Raw genomic sequence first — 19,420 nt, 5'->3', positions numbered from 1 at the left:
GTTCTCGGAAGCAGAGAGTTGTGGCTCGATCAAGTACAGAGTTTGAGTATCGAGCTCTTGCCTCAGTTGCAATGGAAGTAGTTTGGATAAGCTCTTTACTTGGAGAAATTTGCATATCATTACACAAACATCCACCAGTGTTGTGGTGTGATAATTAGAGTGCTCAAGTTCTTGCTCAGAACCTAATTTTCCACTCAGGAACCAAGCACATTGAACTTGATATTCACTACATTCGAGATCAAATTTTTGCTAACAAACTTAAAGTTTACTAAACCCTTGTCTTCCCACAACTGATATGTTTACTAAACCCTTGTCTTCCCCACGATTTCAATTTCTTTGTCTAAGCTACACTTAGAACATTCTAAATATAGCTTGAGGGGAGGGGGTGTTAGTGAAGCATTACACGACAGTTAATTAGTTAGTTAGTAAACAACAGAGTGGTGAGGCAGAGTTTGTTACTCTTCTTAGTTGGCATTCTTCTTATATATATATTCAGTTCTTTTTCGATTAAACCCTCTCAACTATTATTTTATTTACATTTTATATTTTAAAATTTTTAATATTTTTTTTTTTATTTTTATAGTTTTATTTAATTTTAAAATAAATTTTGAAATCCTTTCAAAAAAATAAATAAATAAATAAATAAATAAATTTTGAAATAATAATAGTAAGTGTAATATAAACGTGCTATGTGTATAAGAGTATACACATAAGTAATCTATGGTAGCATAAGCAGTTAGACGGATGACACTTTTATTGGGGTATTAACCCAAGTCCCACAATTGAAAGAATAGACATGAATTGTTTTGACTATAAGTGTTTTACCTACTTCATTAGTATAATACTTTTTGGAAATTAAAAGTACCAAAAATAAAACTATGAGAATTAATCCAAAATAAACAATATCATAATATGAGAATTGGTAGCGAATACAATTGAAATCGATAATTGGTAGGATTCAACTCCAAAAAAACTCGTATATATTTATCTCAGAGGTGTTGTTATTTCAAAGCTCATTTCACCTTTGCAGTTTGCAACTGAATTAAATTTTGGAGAAAAGTTAGATTAATGATGAATCTTTAGACGCCGTGGCTGACTTTCCCTCGTTTTCGTTTTCAAAGTATATTACGTATCTTTCATGTATGCATGTCATTATATATATATTCATATAATAATTATTGTGATTAACTCAATTCACAATTTATATATCATCTCAGGTTATTATTTATGCTTTAGCCCCATTTTGTTACTGTTTTTCTACAAGTATATACACTATGCAGATTATGTGCAAAGTCATAGTCAAAATCAAAAGTCAAAAAGCAATAAATTTTCAAACCAAACAAAAGAAAAATATGATCACCTAAAGAAAAAGATGGGAACAAACCGAAAGAAATTTCCATTCTTTTATTATTTTATGACTTTTTCTCCATAGGAAATTAATATCAGTCAATTGAATTTATTATGTTATTTAAGAGGGTTGGTTTAAATCCGACCTATAAAGATAGATGATCCAATACCATGTAATAAACATCCAATACTTATTAGGTGAAACTAATAATGATGGGTTTGTTTCCATGGCTCCATTCTCTCACCATTCTTCTTCTCTTTGTTATTACTTCTTCTTCTTCTTCTTCTCCTTTGTGTCATCCCAATGAAAGCTCTGCTTTGCTCCACTTCAAAAACTCTTTCACCATCTTCAACTATTGCACCTCTCATTATAAACTTAAAACATATGTCAATCCAAATGAAACAATTTCATGGGACATAACAACCAATGATTGCTGCAAATGGAGTGGAGTCACGTGTGATGACATCACAGGTCACGTGATACGTCTTGACCTCAAATGCAGTGGTCTTCAAGGCATTCTTCACTCAAACAACACTCTTTTCTCTCTATCTCATCTCCAATCTCTTATTCTCTCCGGGAATGATTTTTATGGCTCCACAATTTCATCTCAATTTGGTAAGTTTTCAAGTATGGTTCACCTTGACCTTTCTTACTCTGGCTTCATTGGTCAACTTCCTATTCAATTGTCTTACTTGTCCAAATTAGTTACACTTGATTTGACTGAGAATTATGATGTGAAACTAGAGACATATAGTTGGAAAACCATTGTTGCAAATCTAACAAATCTTAGAGAATTGTTTCTTAGTTATGTTGATATGTCTTCTACTTCACCTCATTCCTTTATGAATCTTTCAACTTCTTTAACATCTCTTGATCTTAGTTTAAGTCGTTTGCAAGGTAAATTTCCAAAAAATGTTCTCAATTTGCCAAATCTTCAGCGACTCGATTTGAGTCAAAATATCAATCTCAATGGCTCTTTTCCAAAATACAATTGGAGCAGCCCACTTAGAGTGTTGAATCTTTCTAGCTCTGGAATTGTGATAGATAATATACCTTATCTTTGTCGAAAGTTGAAGTACTTACATGCTTTGTCTCTTAGTGATTACAAATTCTTAAGACTATCTCCCACATTGCTTGACAATTGCACACAAATCACTTCCTTAGACTTTTCTTCTAATGATTTTGAAGGTTATATTCCATGGTCATCAATTTTAAATCTACAAAAGCTAACATATTTAGATTTTTCAAGGAATAATTTCATAGGTCAAATTCCGAAGTTTTGTAGTAACTATTTAAACGAAAATTCATCATTGTGTGTCTCTCCTCTCTTGTTTTTAACAACCCTGGATTTATCTGTAAATAAGCTTAATGGGACAATACCTTCTTGGATATATTCCCTTCCTTCATTACAATATATAGGTCTAAGTTCCAATAATTTCAGTGGTAACATTCAGGAGTTTCAACATAATTCATTGGTATATCTTGGTCTAAATTTTAATAGCTTACAAGGCCTGTTTCCAAAATCAATTTTTCAGCAAGTAAATCTCACTTCTTTGAATCTTTTATCAAATAACTTGAGTGGTGTCTTGCAATTAGACCAGTTTTTAAGGTTGAAAAATCTCAAAGTCATTCAAATTTCTAATAATAATTTTTCATTTGTATCTAATAATAATAACAATAATAATAACAATACTTTTCCCAATACTCTTTCTAGATTGTATATGTCTTCATGTGGTATGAGTGAGTTTCCATACTTCCTAAAAAGCTTGAAAAATTTAGAACACTTGGACCTATCCAACAATCAAATTGAAGGTAGTGTTCCTCAATGGTTATGGAATATGGGTAAGGATTCATTGCTTGTCTTAGATCTTTCTCACAACTCTTTGACCCAAATAGATCAAATTCCATGGAAGACTCTACAATTCATTGATCTTCGCTTCAACCAACTTCAAGGTTATCTTCCAATCCTCCCACCTCATACATCATTCTTTTCAATTTCCAACAATTTATTCGTAGGAGAAATATCACCCGTGATTTGTGATCTCAGTAGCCTTGATGTCCTTGATTTTTCGAATAACAATTTGAGCGGGAACATTCCTTCATGCCTAGGAAATTCAAGTTCTCTCAGAGTGTTAGATTTGCAAAAGAATAAGTTTCAAGGAATCATTCCTCTAGCTTTCGCAAAGGGAAACAGCCTAAGGGCTTTGAATCTTAATGAAAATCAATTAGAAGGGTCATTGCCAAATTCTTTGCTCAATTGTAAAGAGTTGGAACTTTTAGATATTGGAAACAACAAGATAAATGGATCCTTTCCATGGTGGTTGGAATCTCTTCCAAAACTTCAAGTTCTTACCTTGAGAAATAATAGATTTCAAGGTCCAATAGGCAATCCCAAGATAAGAAATCCCTTTCAAACTTTGAGAATTATAGATCTCAGTGGCAATGAATTCACTGGCCATTTGCCACTAAAATATTTTGAGAATTTTGTGGGAATGATTGATGCTACTTCTGATGGCTTGAACTACATGGCAACAAATTCCTACCAAATGGGCTATTATCAAATCAGTTCATTGACTATAAAAGGAAATTATGTTGGGTTACTGAAAATCCAAACCATGCTTATAGCCATTGACTTCTCAAGAAACAACTTCATTGGAATGATCCCAAACTCAATTAGTAAACTCAATTCACTCAAAGGTCTCAATTTTTCTCATAACAAGCTAATTGGTAATATCCCGTCATCATTGGGAAATTTGAGCAATCTAGAATGGTTGGATCTCTCCTCAAACGAGCTCAGCGGGAAGATTCCATGGCAACTGGCTGCAAATCTGAATCAACTCGGATTTTTGAATCTTTCTGTGAACAAATTGGAGGGACCAATACCTCATAGCCGACAATTCGATACATTCAATGAAAATTCATATAATGGGAATTCGGGTTTATGTGGATTTCCACTCTCTAAATCATGCAACGAGGACAAACCATCATCACCAACCTCTCAAGAAGAAGAGAATGAGGAGCATGGGAATGGATTATTTAATTGGAAAAGTGTGTTGATGGGATATGGAAGTGGAATGGTTATTGGTATTTCTGTGGGATACATGGTCCTTACACATAAAATCATTGATGGGATTGTCGAAAGAGTAAAAGGAGAACAATGGCTTCAATTGGCAAAAAGATCAAAGCGAAATGCTCGTCAAAATTGTAGAATTGGAAGAAGTTAGTTTACATTTTCCGCTTTTCAGCGATATAATACCTCATAAAGGTGCTAGACAACATGAGTATAATGTCAGCCCACAACACTTCTTTTTTTGCTCTTTCTTTTTCTTCTTCTTTTATTTTGTTTCTATTCTATAATAAAGTCTTAAATGAAAACAAACAACTCTAATACAATCTCAATATTAATATATGGTTTGATGAGATGCATGTTTTCCAACTGCAATACAATTGTCTTTTTTCATCTTCAATATTAACACTTTAAATTAAATGAGAAAAGTAATATATCATGAAGACATGAATTTCATAGATAAGAAGAAAAATAATGTAATTATAGCTGTTTGATTCATTCGAAATCATTCAACAATGATACAAATATTTTTTGAAGACATGTTTTCTTCTTTTAGATATGTTTAAGTAAATGATTATGTTTATTTGACAAAATTAGAAATACAATGAAAGACCATAGATCTCTTTTTATTGAATGTATGATATGTAAGAATCCCAAATGACTTATCAAAAAACAAGGTTTCTTCATACATCATTTTATTGATCATCCAATTTGTATCACCAAGAAACAATTTTTCTATCTCTTTCTAAGAAAAAAGCTATACCTTGTGCTGTATTTTCATCTCCATGATCATCTCACGAGCGGTATAAGTAAATACTCGGCATAAAATAACTGTAAAGAAAAACAAACAAACAAATACAAGTGAATAAACGAACTCGTTATTCATCAAATAAATACGTGACAAACTCGCTTCATCAACTGTAATTTAAATTCAAGAACCTTAGTTACTTACCTTCCATATGAACATATAGAAAGATGTTATTGCAGCTTTGCTGCTCAAATCAACTGACTTGGCATTAGACCAAAGTATTGAAGCCAAAATTGTGTGTCCCAATACCTAATCAAGGGAAAAAAATATAATAAGCAGGGGTAAACATAGTGTGGGATGAGCGGTAAATTGATGAAAAACTTAACCAACCCGCAAGGTGTGGTTAAGTGAAAATCTTAACTGCACGGTTAATTTCATATTCTTTAACCGTGCAGTGCGAAATGATGTGGTTAGCCACAATTAAGTTACTAGTTTTATATATTAAAGAAAAATAGGAAAAAACTCAATAAACATATTCATAAAAGTTTTTAAGGATCAAAAGAAAAGCATCGTCATCATTGTCAACATGAAACATGTATCTTTTTTACATTAAACAATTTTTGTTAATCTATAATAATAAGTACAATATTAATATTATATACATGTGGTGCAGTGCGGATATTGCGGTTTTTTTAACATTTGTTTTGCTAAACTGCATCGCACCGCAACTGTAGTAAAAAATTTAACCATCAACACACCACACCGTTAGCATTGTTAAGTGGATATTCTATTCACCGCTCATACTAAGTTAGCATTCATATTCATAGTACTATTTGTATCATTATATCCAATAAGAATAAAGAGCAATAGTTCCTACAGAATTAGCAACACTCAAACATTACCGTAACAACTTTGCTCCACAGGAAGCCGGATGATGCTCCCACTAAAAGTGCAACTGTATAAGCGATTTCAAGTAGCGAAATGCATATCCAAAACACCTGCACAATGTCGTTAATTTAGTAACGTTTTCGAAAAGCAAGAACAAAATAGATTGAATATTTAAGACTAACCCGCTTTTGACCCAAGCGTACTGTAAATGATCGAATACCAAATATCCTGTCTCCATCAATATCAGGTATATCCTATACATTTTTCACCAACATATAAAATTAAGCTAATTTATTTCTGACCAAGTTGCATGTGGCATGTGCTTGACCAAAAGCAAAACTAAAAAGTTCAATAAAGAGAAAGAAGTTGATATACCTTAAATAATGCTATAACAACTGAGAAGAAGCTCATAAATGCAGTTGCAAAGATGAGAGGCCTTGAGAAGGAAGCTGGTCTTTTGAAGACATGGGTCTGAAAAATCAATGCATATTTACATATTTCGGTACTAAAAGAAAAACCATTGAAATCTGTAAAGCATTCTTCTTTTCACTTTCTGTTTCTATGCTATATGTTCATTAATCATTTACATTTTTAGATATGTTGATTTATTTATCAAAAGTTTAACTGTAAGACAAGAGGAATAGATAAATGATAACCTGCATATGAAGAAAGAAAGCTAGTTGAACAATGACTGCTCGAACAGCAAGGATGCACATTGCTGCAACTAAAGCAAATCTCTTCCATCTCAAAAGGGGCACCTAACATGAAAGGTGTCAAAGCTAGGACATAAGAAACAGTCTGTAAAGTTTTCATCTTAACGTTTTGAAAAATCTATTTGATTATGTATGGAAATTCATATGAGAGACTAAATAAACTCACGTCGATTGAATATGCAGTTCCTAATATAAAACTGATGAAGAGGGCCCAAAATAATGGCCATGACCCAACGATCCATCCAAGACCGAAACTCTGAAAAACAAAGTGATGGCTAGATTAGAATGTAATATAATAGGCTCCAAATACACAAATGAGAAATTCGTTTGTAAAGATGCTTCCCATACCAGGATAGCAAAGGATGCAACAATCATGACACCAGTTTGAACTGAATATTCTCCCGAGGCCAACGGAAGATAGGGCTTGTTAACCTGAGATAAAACATGCAAGAGATATCTAGACTAGTTATACAGTCCCTCTTTTGAAAACAATTTGATAAGACGAAAAACGAGACATGTTAATCAAAATCTTTGCGCTTTCTTCACTCAAAATTAAGACAATATTACAAGCAAGATAGTAAGAGCTACCTTGTCTATGTCAATGTCATACAGCTGATTCAAACCAACAATGTAAATGTTCATTAAGAGAGCAGCCACGACAGCCTGAATTGAGAGAATATCAAATGCATAAGAATAAAAGTCATGATGAGAATTAAAAAAAGCAGTTGAAAATACTTCAAGTGTCACCTCCAACATCCCAGCAAAAAATAATGGAGAAAAGTCTGAAAGCTTCTCGACTGCAAGTAGGGAAACAGAGACTATACTCAATGCCTGCTTCCATGAAAAAGAAATGCAAAACAATATTATCATTAAATTGATGCCCAAATGTATGAGATTAATAAAATGGCTAAGTGGGATTGATTGCATTAAATTTAAACATACCGTGCCTATGACTGTATGCGGTCGAGAAAACCTATAAAAAGCATCTAAGGCATCTTTAGCAGAGTTCAAAACATTTTTTGGCTCCGATTCAAGAGGTTGTTCAGCAGCAGCATTAACAAGGAATCTGTTATTTTTTCTATAGTGAAAGACAGATGTCTCAGTACTTTTCGTGCAATGCTTCAAGGAACAGGGTTGGAATCCAGAACAACAATGTGTTTCTTTAACATTCCAGCCTCTAAACTTTGACACGCGGTATGCCCCATATGAACCTGTATTCTCAAAAACAGATACGAAGATTATGATCACTATGGACTTTACAGGTATTCCCATAAACAAACTTTTCTTTCAAGGGCAATGGTAAGAAACCTTTTTAAAAAGTGTATACAAGTTAGTTTATTCATCTGTTACATTTCAGCACAAAAATTTTTCAACCCCTCTGCTAAGAAACCTATATGAGCAGTAAACAGAGGAACTCATCAAAATTTACAAGAAAGAGGGTAAAGAAAAAAGGAACAAAAGGACACATATATGACATTCTCTTATAAAAGAAACTAACTACACAAAAACATTGTATTCGGTGTACTCTTCGAGACAGTACCAATCTTCAATAGGAAAATTCCTAATTTTCATTCATAATCTTTTAGCCAAATGACTTTACATACTTATAAGCAATGAAAATACAAGGCTAAGAAAATACTACCTGAAAAGTCAACGTTCCTGAGATTGCACCTTCTCCAATTATTCCCACCTGTGAATATATACAATATTACATTATACTAAAACATACCATACCAAAGAAGCAGACCTTTGAATCTTAATCTGAAAAGCCCATATTCGTGCATTATAACAGACTAAAATTTCAATGTCCCTTAGTCAAATGCTCAATAATAGAGAAAAAATAGCATATGAAAACATACAAACTAATTCAAGTTTCTGACATTAACAATGTGTGTGTAATAGAGTCACAATCCAAACCCCACAAATAAAAATTAATCCAAGAATAATAAATATAAAGAGTCTAAACCCAAATAGAGAAATGCATCAAAAAATGGAGTGAAGTGGAAAAAACAAACCTTTTGTTAGTATAGAAGGAGTGGTAAAGGAGCCCAGAAGCAAAGAATCCATTGGCATTTTGCATGAACCAGAAAAACTTCCTCAGTTCATTTACACCCAAAAAGAGAAAAAGATGGTGATGGTGATGGGGATTGTGATTGTGAGGCTGGTTTGGTAAATCTGAGTTGTGGGTTTTCTCAAAGATTGAATTTTGGAAGAAATGGAGGGAATGTGTTTGAAAAGAGCGGAGTTATAGAGTGTGTGTGGCTTCTCTCCTGAATGACTCACTGAGCATCTCTACTGTGTTTAGACACAGTCATTCACTCACCCAATTCTTTTGTTTGTTTAGTCCTTTTATTAATTAAATATTCATTTTTCCATATTAGATTTTAATAAATAAATAAAAATAAATCCAATGGCTGAGATTGAAAGATAAAAAATAAATATTCAAAAATATCAATTTTATTAATTAAATAATTAATCATAATTTACATAAAAAAAATAGTTTTTATTTTTATTTTAAAAATTTAGAAAAATTATAATTATGAAGTGGTGCCTTATAAGTGATAGTGAGACCTGATATTAAATTGTACTAACGATATTGCATTTCACAAAGATATTAGGCACTATGGGTATCTTTTAGTATTTCTCAAAAATTTATGTTTCATTCTCATGGATATGAGTATGACATAGAAGAAGTGTGTGAGCTAGGTGGCATGGTCATGGTTAGGGCTGAACTTCGGGTGGATTGACTGAGTTTTGGGTTTAGGAATTTCGGGTGAAAGATAAATGAAAAAGATCATGAATTGGAGTCCTCCAATGGTGTCTTTTGCTTCTAGCTGTCTTTCTATGCTCTAAATTAATCTATAAGTTTGAATTCATGAAAACCTAGATCCAAGGACTTTTATAGACCACAAGTAAGAAAGTTTCTCGACTCTCGCTAATGTCGCGACTTTCCCGTTGTTTCCAAAAACGACCTTTTTTTTCACTAAATAGTGAATGTCGTGGCATAGCCTTCAAAGTTAGGGCATTCATTAAGTTTCTTGATTTTTTCATCTTCTTCCTTTTTTCTTCCTAAAAGTCTAAGGGCCACGACTTTTGAAGCAAAAAATTTTGAACTCTGAATTTTTAAGCACCGAGAACTGCAACTAATCATAGCTTTGAATCCCAAAATTCTCTCCTTCGATAGTTGATTGATTTCATCATGAAAAGACTTAAAAAACAACATAACTGACCAAAAACAAAGAACTCTTCATCTTTCACCTGAGAATCAAATAAAAGTAAATATCAAGCATAAATTTGAACAAATCACAAAATTACTAAAAATACACACTAAAACTGAATCTAAAAATGCATAAACTAAACCTAACATCTCCATGACTCCATTGTCTTGCAACTCCACTTCAAACAAATTTATTATCTGAGTTGAGATTAAAAATGCACTTTCTTTCCTCTCAAAAAAAAAAAAATGCACTTTCTTGCTCGGGGTTCAAGCTCTCCTTGCTTGATGTGAGCATAAGTCACATAATCAAATACTTTTAAGTGCTCATATTTTGTGTTGATTATAGAAATTTATGACAGCTTGAAATAATATATATAAAAAATATATATGAGAGCTTAATGAGATGCGGTAAATGGTCAATTTAAGTACTTAAGCTATTTTTTTTTAGCTATTTGCTATTTTAAATGAGCTGAGGATGCTTTTAGAAGTAGCTACATTTTAGATCAATAAAAAGAGATTTATGGCTGCCAATTGTATTTCCATTTCTGTTTAGTAAAAATAAAATTTCAATAAACACAACCATATGCTCTCTAAATATGATGAACAACAAGAACATAGACCAAATATATGTATCAAGCAATTATTATTGCATTTTTTCTTTTATGTACGATATTCATGCTTTGATATATTAATTTCTTCCCAAACAAATAACAGTCTAATTCTCCATCTCATTTTAAAGCACATAATTTCTTTCCTTTTATTTTTCATTCATGTTAAAGCAATGTTGAAAGTATAAATATAAAGTTAATGCTAGCTATATAAATGGAATTACAAAGTTGATTAAAGTCTATTAAAACAAAAACTTATATAATAATAGATCACTACTTAGAATAGACAACATATTTTTTTGCAAACAACAACATGATTTATTAAGAATACACACAAAAGTTATTACAGACATTTCAACAAAATACAAAAAATATGTAAACTAATGTCTTCTTCCAATTCTACGACTTTGACGAGCATTCCGCTTTGATCTTTTCACCAAATTATGCCATTGTTCTCCGTTCACCGTTTCGACCACTCCATCAATGATTTTATCGGAAAGGAGCATGTATCCCAATGAAATTCCAATAACCATTCCACTTGCATATCCCATCAACACAATTTTCCAATCAAATAATCCATTCGCATGCTCCTCCTCCTCTTCTTGTTCAGAAGTTGTTGATGATGTTTTGTCCTCGTCGCATGATTTAAGTGGAAATCCACATAAGCCCGAATTCCCACTATATGAATCTTCTTTGAATGTATCGAATTGTGGGCCATGAGGAATTGGTCCCTCCAATTTGTTCACCGAAAGATTTAAAAATCCAAGTTGATTCAAATTTGCAGCCAATTGCCATGGAATCATTCCGTTAAGCTCATTTGAGGAGAGATCTAACCATTCTAGATTGGTCAAATTTCCCAATGATGAAGGGATATTACCAACAAGCTTGTTATGAGAAAAATTAAGCCCTTTGAGTGAGTTGAGCTTACCAATCAACTTTGGAATCTCTCCTATAAAGTTGTTTCTTGAGAAATCAATTGTGATAATCATTGATTGGATTTTCGGTAACTCAATATAATTTCCTTTTATTGTCAATGAGCTGATATCATAATAGATAGAATAACTTTGAAATACCTCCATGTAGTTCAACCCATCAGAATAAGCATCCATCATTCCCACAAAATTATTAAAATATTTATGTGGGAAATGGCCAGTGAATTGATTGCCACTAAAATCCACGATTCTCAAATTTTGAAAGGGATGTCTGACCTTGGGATTGCCTATTGGACCTTGAAATCTATTAGATCTTAAGATAAGAACTTGAAGGTATGGAAGAGATTCCAACCACCTGGGAAATGATCCATTTATTTTGTTGTTTCCAATATCTAAAAGCTCCAAATATTTACAATTGAGCAATGATTTTGGCAATGACCCTTCCAATTGATTTTCATTAACATTCAAAACTCTTAGACTGTTTCCCTTGGCCAAAGCTGGAGGAATGATTCCATGAAACTTATTCTTCCTCAAATCTAGCACTTCGAGAGAGCTTGAATTTCCTAGACATGGAGGAATGTTCCCACTCAATTTGTTAATGGACAAATCAAGGCCTTGGAGCCAAGTGAGATTGCAAATGGATGGTGATATTTCCCCAACAAATGAATTGTTTGAGATTGAAATAAACCTTGTAGAAGGTGGTAGGACTGGAAGATGACCTTGAAGTCGGTTGAAGGCAAGATTAATGAATTGTAAATTTTTCCATGGAATCTGATCTATTTGTGTCAAAGAGTTGTGAGAAATATCTAGGTAATACAATGAATCCTTACCCACATTCCATAACCATTGGGGAACACTGCCTTCAATTTGATTGTTGGAGAGATCCAATTCTGCTAAATTTTTCAAGCTTCTTAGGAAGTAGGGGAACTCACTTATACCACATGAAGACAAATACAATGAAGAAAGAGTATTGGGAAAAGTATCATTATTATAATTATTAGATATACATGAAAAACTATTATTAGAAAGATTAAGATATTTGAGCTTTTTCAGTTTTAAAAATTGGTCTAATTGCACGACACCACTCATATTATTTGAGAGAAGATGCAAATCAGAAAGATTGACTTGCTGAAAAATTGATGTTGGAAAGAAGCCTTGTAAGTTATTATAAGCTAAATATAGAGATACCAAGCAATTGTGTTGGAATTCCTGAATGCTACCACTGAATTTATTCCAACGTAGATTTAAATATTGTAAAGATGGAAGGGAATATATCCAAGAAGGTATTGTCCCATTAAGCTGATTAAAACTTAAATCCAGGGATGTTAAATGCAATGGAGGAGAACCCACTAAGTGATGTTTTGAAGAGATACACGAGAATGGATTTTTTGTTGAGTTACTACAAATTTCTGGAATTTCACCAATGAAATTATTCTCTGAAAGATCTAAACGGGTTAGCTGATGTAGATTAAAAATGGATGACCATGGGAAGAAACCACCTAAACTATTACCCAAAAGGTCTAAGGAGGTGATTTGTGTGCAATTGTCAAAAAATGTGGATGATAGTTGTACGGAATTGAATTTGGATAGAGAAAGAGATATAACTTGTAAATACTTGAACTTTCTACAAAGGTAAGGATCTATTATGACTCCAGATCCAGAAAGATCCATCACTTTAAGTGGGCTACTCCAATTATATTGTGGAAAAGAACCATTGAGATTCAAATTATTACTCAAATAGAGTTGTTGAAGGTTTGGCAAACTGAGAACATTTTCTGGAAGTTTCCCCTGCAAATTAGTCCAACTAAGATCAAGAGATGTCAAAGAAGTTGAGAGATTCATAAAGGAATCAGTTGAAGTAGAAGACATATCAACACCACTAAGAAACAACTCTCTAAGATTTGTTAGATTTGCAACAATGGTTTTCCAACTAGATGTCTCTAGTTTCAAACCAGAATTCCCAGTCAAGTCAAGTGTAAGCAAGTTGGACAAGTAAGACAATTGGTGAGGGACTTGGCCACTGAAACCAGAGAGAGAAAGGTCAAGGTGAACCATATTTGAAAACTTACCAAATTCAGATGAAATTTTGGAATGAGAAAAATCATTCCCAGAGAGAATAAGAGATTGGAGATGAGAGAGAGAGAAAAGAGTGTTGTTGGAGTGAAGAATGCCTTGAAGCCCACTGCATTTGAGGTCAAGACGTATCACGTGGCCTGTGACGTCATCGCACGTGACTCCACTCCATCTGCAGCAATCCTTGCTCTTTATATCCCATGAAATTGTATTATTAGGATTAGTAATTTCAAGATCATAATAACGACTACAGTAGGTAGTGTCACTGATGTTAGTGAAAGAGTTTTTAAAGTGGAGCAAAGCAGAGGTTTCATGGGTATGGCACAATGGAGAAGAAGACATGGAAAGAGAAGAAGAAGAAGAAGTAAGAATGAAGATTAGAGAATAGAGGCATGGAAACAGACCCATCATATATCAATATATATATATGTGTGTGTGTGCTATTGGTTTATCCTTGTTTATATTTATATTTATAGGCACTGAGCTTTTCTATGAATATACAGAGTTAATTAATTAGTTTATAAAATAATAATAAATTAACTAAACAGTGTAAATATTAATTCCTTTTACTGATGACCCATGAATATACAATAAAAAATTATAATGGTTTTCTTTTCCATACTACTTTATTTGAGATTGGTATCTAAGTTTACTCATCCAATTATGTCCCTGCACATATTTAATTATGTTAATTTTGCCTTCTTAATTTCATTATTGTTAATTGTTACTAGCTAGATATATAGTAAAATAAAAGTATAACCACTTCACTTGAATAATGATGTCAAATAATCTCAAAAATAAGACACTACTACTCCGACATAATAAAAGCAAGAAAGAAACTTGTTTATAATTTTGCCTTCAATACACACTAATAATAACATTAAAGTTTTTTCTAGAGAGTTTTTGTGATTGTTACTTTCACTTATGGGTTCTACTATTGTTTTTATTAGTTTTTCCTAATTTATACCTTTTTTATTTTTAAGAAACGATAATTTTATTTAGGGTATGTATATTTTAAGAGCTTTTATTATTATTATATATATACATCAAATTCAAAACATTTGATTTCAAAAAAAAAAATAAATTAAAGTGATCTATGGTCAATAATTTTTGTATAAAGGAACCTTATTGTTTAGTGAAGTGTTTTATATATTGACAAATGACAAATGAGAATTTTATTTAGGGTCCTATATTTTAGTAGTTAAGTGCACACTCACCTAATTAATTAATTCCACAAAGAATAGTGAAACTCTAAAACATTATTTTTTTGGTCTAACTTAACTTATGTTTTGGGTTAGAAAACTTGAATTGTAATTATCATTAGATTATGTGTGGTATAGAATAGAAGTCAAGTCAATAAATATATATTTATATAAATTGTGTGTGATATATAATAGAAAAACTAACCTCATCAATAAATACATTTAGTTATATATTATCCTTCCACACAATTAATTTTAATTTCAATGTATTGATATTTTGTCCATCCTTTGTAGTTTATTTGGTCTTCTTCATTGTAATTATTTCATGACTCTAGTAGATTAATTTACAAAAGAAAAATGGATACAAAATAAAATAAAATTTCAAAGTCTTCCAAGTAAAATAAAAGTCTAACCACTTAGAATAAGAAATTAAGAATGTATCACCTTTGAAATTCACACACGTCCTCTACAACCTTTCTCCCGCTCTATACGTATCTTTTGCGGCTAACCTAAATATCTATTTATCTATGTTTACCGAAGGCCAATGGTGGAGAAAATATACCTCAAAAATTTAAGGAGTTGTGAAGAGAGAGAAAATATCAGGTAGAGGAGAGAAGGAAATATCACATATTAATTCCAATTAGGTTATTTCCAATTAGTGTTTTTGTTTCATTTATTAATTTACTATTATTAGGTTAATTACAATTAGTGTTTTTATGGGGCTAGAATTATAAGGAGTACATTCCTTAATTAATTTTTATGCTGTGATCGTGTTTATGTACTTAAAACTAATTTAGTTTTTCTTATTAGTCTTGTCTTTTGACATGGTTCTTTATTATTTTTCTTTTAGTTTTTCCCATTAGTCTTGTCTTTTGACATAGTTTTTTAGTCTTTTCCTTTTAGCTTTTCTCATTAGTCTTATCTTTTGACATGGTTCTTTAGTCTTTTCCTTTTAGTTTTTCTGGTTCGAGTCTTGTCTTTTGGCATGGGCTGTGTAGCTCAAAAATCATCATGATGCTATGGTAGAAGCATTCAAAAAGGGGAAGATTGGATATGTTCAACCCGAAATTGCTGAGATAATAAGCATTAAAGAAGCCTTGAGTTGGATTGCAACTCATTTGTGCGATAGAGTCATGTTAGAAACAAATAGCTTGATGTGTGTCCAAGAGATTCAGAGCGGTATTTTTATGCTTTCACAGTTTGGTTTTATTGCTCAAGATATTCAAAATTTGCTTTTGGTTTATCTTTTATTGATTTGTGTTTTGTAAAACGATCTACCAATAAATTGGTTCATTGCTTGGCAAGAGACTCTTGTTTCTCTACAGGTTGTGTGCTTCAGTTGGAAGACTGTTTCTCTGAAGCGCGTTCTATTATTTTGAACGAATTTATTAATTAATATATCTTATGATTTTTATTTAAAAAAAAAAAGAACGTATCACCTCAATATATTTATTAATTACCCCAAAATTTAATATTTTCTCATATCGATCAAAAACTTTATTGCATCTATAAATAATGTATTTCTTACCTATTGATTGGAAAAATAATTTATAATTATTAATATTATCAAATGACTCAAATTAAATTTTGAAAACTAAAGAATAATTAATAATTTTTTATTTATAATTAATTTTAAATCACATTTATTATGTTCAAGTAAAAAAAAAAATCCAAACATAATCTATATATTATTTACTTATTTATATTTGATTACTAATTAGATTTTTTATTATTATTTTATTTGATTTAGAATACATATAATAATAAATTTTTTGCACAACAATAATATACTTACAAAGCTACAATAGTGCCATTGATGACTCTTTGATCACCAAGGTTACTAATGATCATGTGGTCAATGCCATATGGTTCAATCGATTACTGGTTTTCCCAATATTGACGATTCCAAAAACTTTTTTCTGTGATGTATAAAATGAAAGAATAGTAACCTTAAGTTGCTTAATGAACATGCTACATGGATTCTATTCTACTACTAATTTGATTGGTTTTGTTTTGTGAGAAATCTACTTTCATCCTCCTTTGTCTATAATTGGACCCATTGTTATAATATATTGATGATTTTTGATGAAGTATTCTGTAAGAATGCTAGAACATGTGAAACAATGTACTCATTGCAGTAAACATGTATTCTACCAAGCAGTGACGACTCAATATTTTTACTTTGTGAGGGCTTATTTATCATAAAAAAATATTTATAGCTACATTATACTTACTCTTACTAAATTTAATAAATTTTGTGGAGGTTTTTCTATTATTTTGGCCTATAATTATTAAATTAAAAAATTTACGTTTAATTTTTTAAAAGGTAATATTTTTGTTCGTACATCAATCTTAATGGGTTCGTCCGTTCTACCAAGGATTGGCTACGCAACCATTTGCACACATCCCCAATTATAGTTATCCACGAGGTATATGGTACTTGTGCATTTCATACTAATTGTTAAAATTTAAGTTCACCTATCCCTAAATATCCAAATTTCAACTCAATCCAGCTCACTTTTATGATTTAAACCTTTTCTTAACTGCAATTGGAAGAGCAGAATATAATGAGGATCCAAAGTGAAATTTCAGAAAACTTGGAATTTGGTAGGTTGCTCAAGTTCTTTGTCATGGAACAAGTTAGTTTCTATAATATATCACATTGCATTCTATCAATGAATTTTATAAATTGAGATCAAGGGTCAATGTAGTTTAGTAGTATTTCTATTTAATATGAAAGCATAATAGAATAATAAAATTCTTTTGGAAAGATGCTTCCCATAGCAGGATAGCAAAGGATGCAACAATCGTGACACCAGTTTGAATTGAATATTCTCCTCAGGCCAACGGAAGATAAGGCTTGTTAATCTGAGATAAAATATACAGTCCCTCTTTTGAAAACAATTTGATAAGATGAAATTAAGACAATATTACAAGCAAGATAGTAAGAGCTACCTTGTCTATGTCAATGTCATACAGTTGATTCAAACCAACAATGTAAATGTTCATTAAGAGAGCAGCCACAAGAATTGAGAGAATATCAAATGCATAAGAATAAAAGTCATGATGAGAATTAAAAAAAAAACAGTTGAAAACTTCATTATGTTTCCCATGTTTTACCAATGTGAAACTTCATTTATAATATGTGAATCATAAATTGATGTAGTATTATTCTTCGAGACATAACTAATCTTCAATAGGAAAATTCCTAATTTTCATTCATAATCTTTTAGTCAAATGATTTCACATATTTATAAAAGCAATAAGCGCATATAATGATTTCACATAAGTCCTACCTGAAAAGTCAACGTTCCTGAGATTGCACCTTCTCCAATTATTATTCCCACCTGTGAATATATACAATATTACATTATACTAAAACATTCCATACCAAAAAAGCAGAGCTTTGAAATCCTAATCTGAGGAGCATGTAACTTATTATTTAAGACAAGCTGTTGAGATTGAAAGGGAGAGAGGATGAAAGGTTTACTAATGTTTTGAATGCTTAGGCCTGAATCATCACCCATATGGATTTGTTGATCAACTGCATAGTCAGTAGAGTAGCCCCTGAGTCTGGACACCAACTGTTGTCTTGAACAATATCTAAAGATGCATGTACAGATGAGAACATTCAGCAAGATTGGTACTCCCTGTGAAACCTTGAAAAGTTTCTAGACCAGTATATGATTTATCAAATCTGTAAATGCACTTGTGGACAGTGTGTATAAGTTTGTGACATAGCTAGCATTAAGGAGAGATTTGAGGATTTTATGGGATTGACTCAATCAACATGAATTGTTTATTTTGTAATTAAATGTATAATATTTTCTACATCTTTTTTCCTATAAATTATGGATCCAAATCATTATTCAGGGGACGGAATTCTAAACTTTTGTGAGAGCTACTACACTGCCAAAATTACTGTAACAATTTAGAGAGAAGTAAGAAACTCACATGCTCTGTCATGTGATCTTGCTTGTTTCTAAAAAAAAAATACAACCAAAAGGAGAATAGGTTATTGTCAATTATGGGGCCGAACCTCTATAATCTATGCGTGATGTTTATAGTTCTTGCATGCTATTTTCTTTATCTTGAACTTTTGCAATTGTCATTTTTATTGACTATATAATATTTAGTTTGCATACATTATTAATATGGAGCTCTTTAACATAATTTGTTATAAAATTTAACCATGCACTGTTTTAATGTACACAAGAAACTGAAATTGAAATTTAATTTCAGGAAGATATAATTTTTTCTTACAATATATGAATATTTTGTAGGGGGGCGTGGGAAACTCCGTAGCTAGAAAATGAAGTAAATTGGGTTAATCATAATAAGAGATGTATCTATTTAAAATTAGATATTTGAGCAAGTAAAATTAGTCCCACATTGTAAAACTAGAAAGAACTAATAACCTTTATTTAAGTTGAGCTTGAAAACTATTATTGCCGAGCCTAGTAGCGTGGGCCTGTGACCAAGCGGGGCATTAAAATGGTTGGATGCATGGCAGCCGGCGTGGACCAAAGTGGGTGCAGGGGTTGTGGGCCGGCACACTTCCCAATGCTCAAACTCTCCCAACAAGTCCCACATCCATTCCAACACCTGGGAGGATTACAATGGC

General features: G+C 31.8%; 3 protein-coding genes across 3 annotated transcripts; 1 reads left to right on the top strand and 2 right to left on the bottom strand.

Moving 5' to 3' along the window:
• Window positions 1-1,496: 1,496 nt before the first annotated feature.
• On the top strand, window positions 1,497-4,768 carry LOC115725234 (receptor-like protein 7). The gene has a single exon (XM_061116856.1). The coding sequence runs from the start codon at window positions 1,558-1,560 to the stop codon at window positions 4,570-4,572; it is 3,015 nt and encodes a 1,004-aa protein (XP_060972839.1). The 5' UTR covers window positions 1,497-1,557; the 3' UTR covers window positions 4,573-4,768.
• Window positions 4,769-5,015: 247 nt separating this feature from the next.
• On the bottom strand, window positions 5,016-9,097 carry LOC115725380 (homogentisate phytyltransferase 1, chloroplastic). The gene is made up of 13 exons (XM_030654880.2): window positions 8,780-9,097; window positions 8,407-8,454; window positions 7,707-7,975; window positions 7,512-7,595; window positions 7,353-7,427; window positions 7,113-7,196; window positions 6,931-7,020; window positions 6,708-6,809; window positions 6,427-6,522; window positions 6,234-6,305; window positions 6,066-6,161; window positions 5,368-5,472; window positions 5,016-5,246 (listed from the first exon to the last, which is right to left on the bottom strand). The coding sequence occupies exons 1-13, from the start codon at window positions 8,835-8,837 to the stop codon at window positions 5,205-5,207; spliced, it is 1,221 nt and encodes a 406-aa protein (XP_030510740.2). The 5' UTR covers window positions 8,838-9,097; the 3' UTR covers window positions 5,016-5,204.
• A 1,786-nt stretch (window positions 9,098-10,883) lies between these two features.
• LOC115724551 (receptor like protein 22-like) lies at window positions 10,884-14,002 on the bottom strand. Its single transcript, XM_030653856.2, has one exon. It carries the CDS (start codon window positions 14,000-14,002, stop codon window positions 10,970-10,972), a length of 3,033 nt encoding a protein of 1,010 aa, XP_030509716.2. The 3' UTR covers window positions 10,884-10,969.
• Between the last annotated feature and the right edge of the window lie 5,418 nt (window positions 14,003-19,420).

Source organism: Cannabis sativa, chromosome 6, assembly GCF_029168945.1.
Source record: "Cannabis sativa cultivar Pink pepper isolate KNU-18-1 chromosome 6, ASM2916894v1, whole genome shotgun sequence".
NCBI classification, from domain to species: Eukaryota; Viridiplantae; Streptophyta; class Magnoliopsida; order Rosales; family Cannabaceae; genus Cannabis; species Cannabis sativa.
The sequence above is the reverse complement of the archived record's forward strand: the minus strand, read 5'-3'. Positions and strand labels throughout refer to the sequence as shown.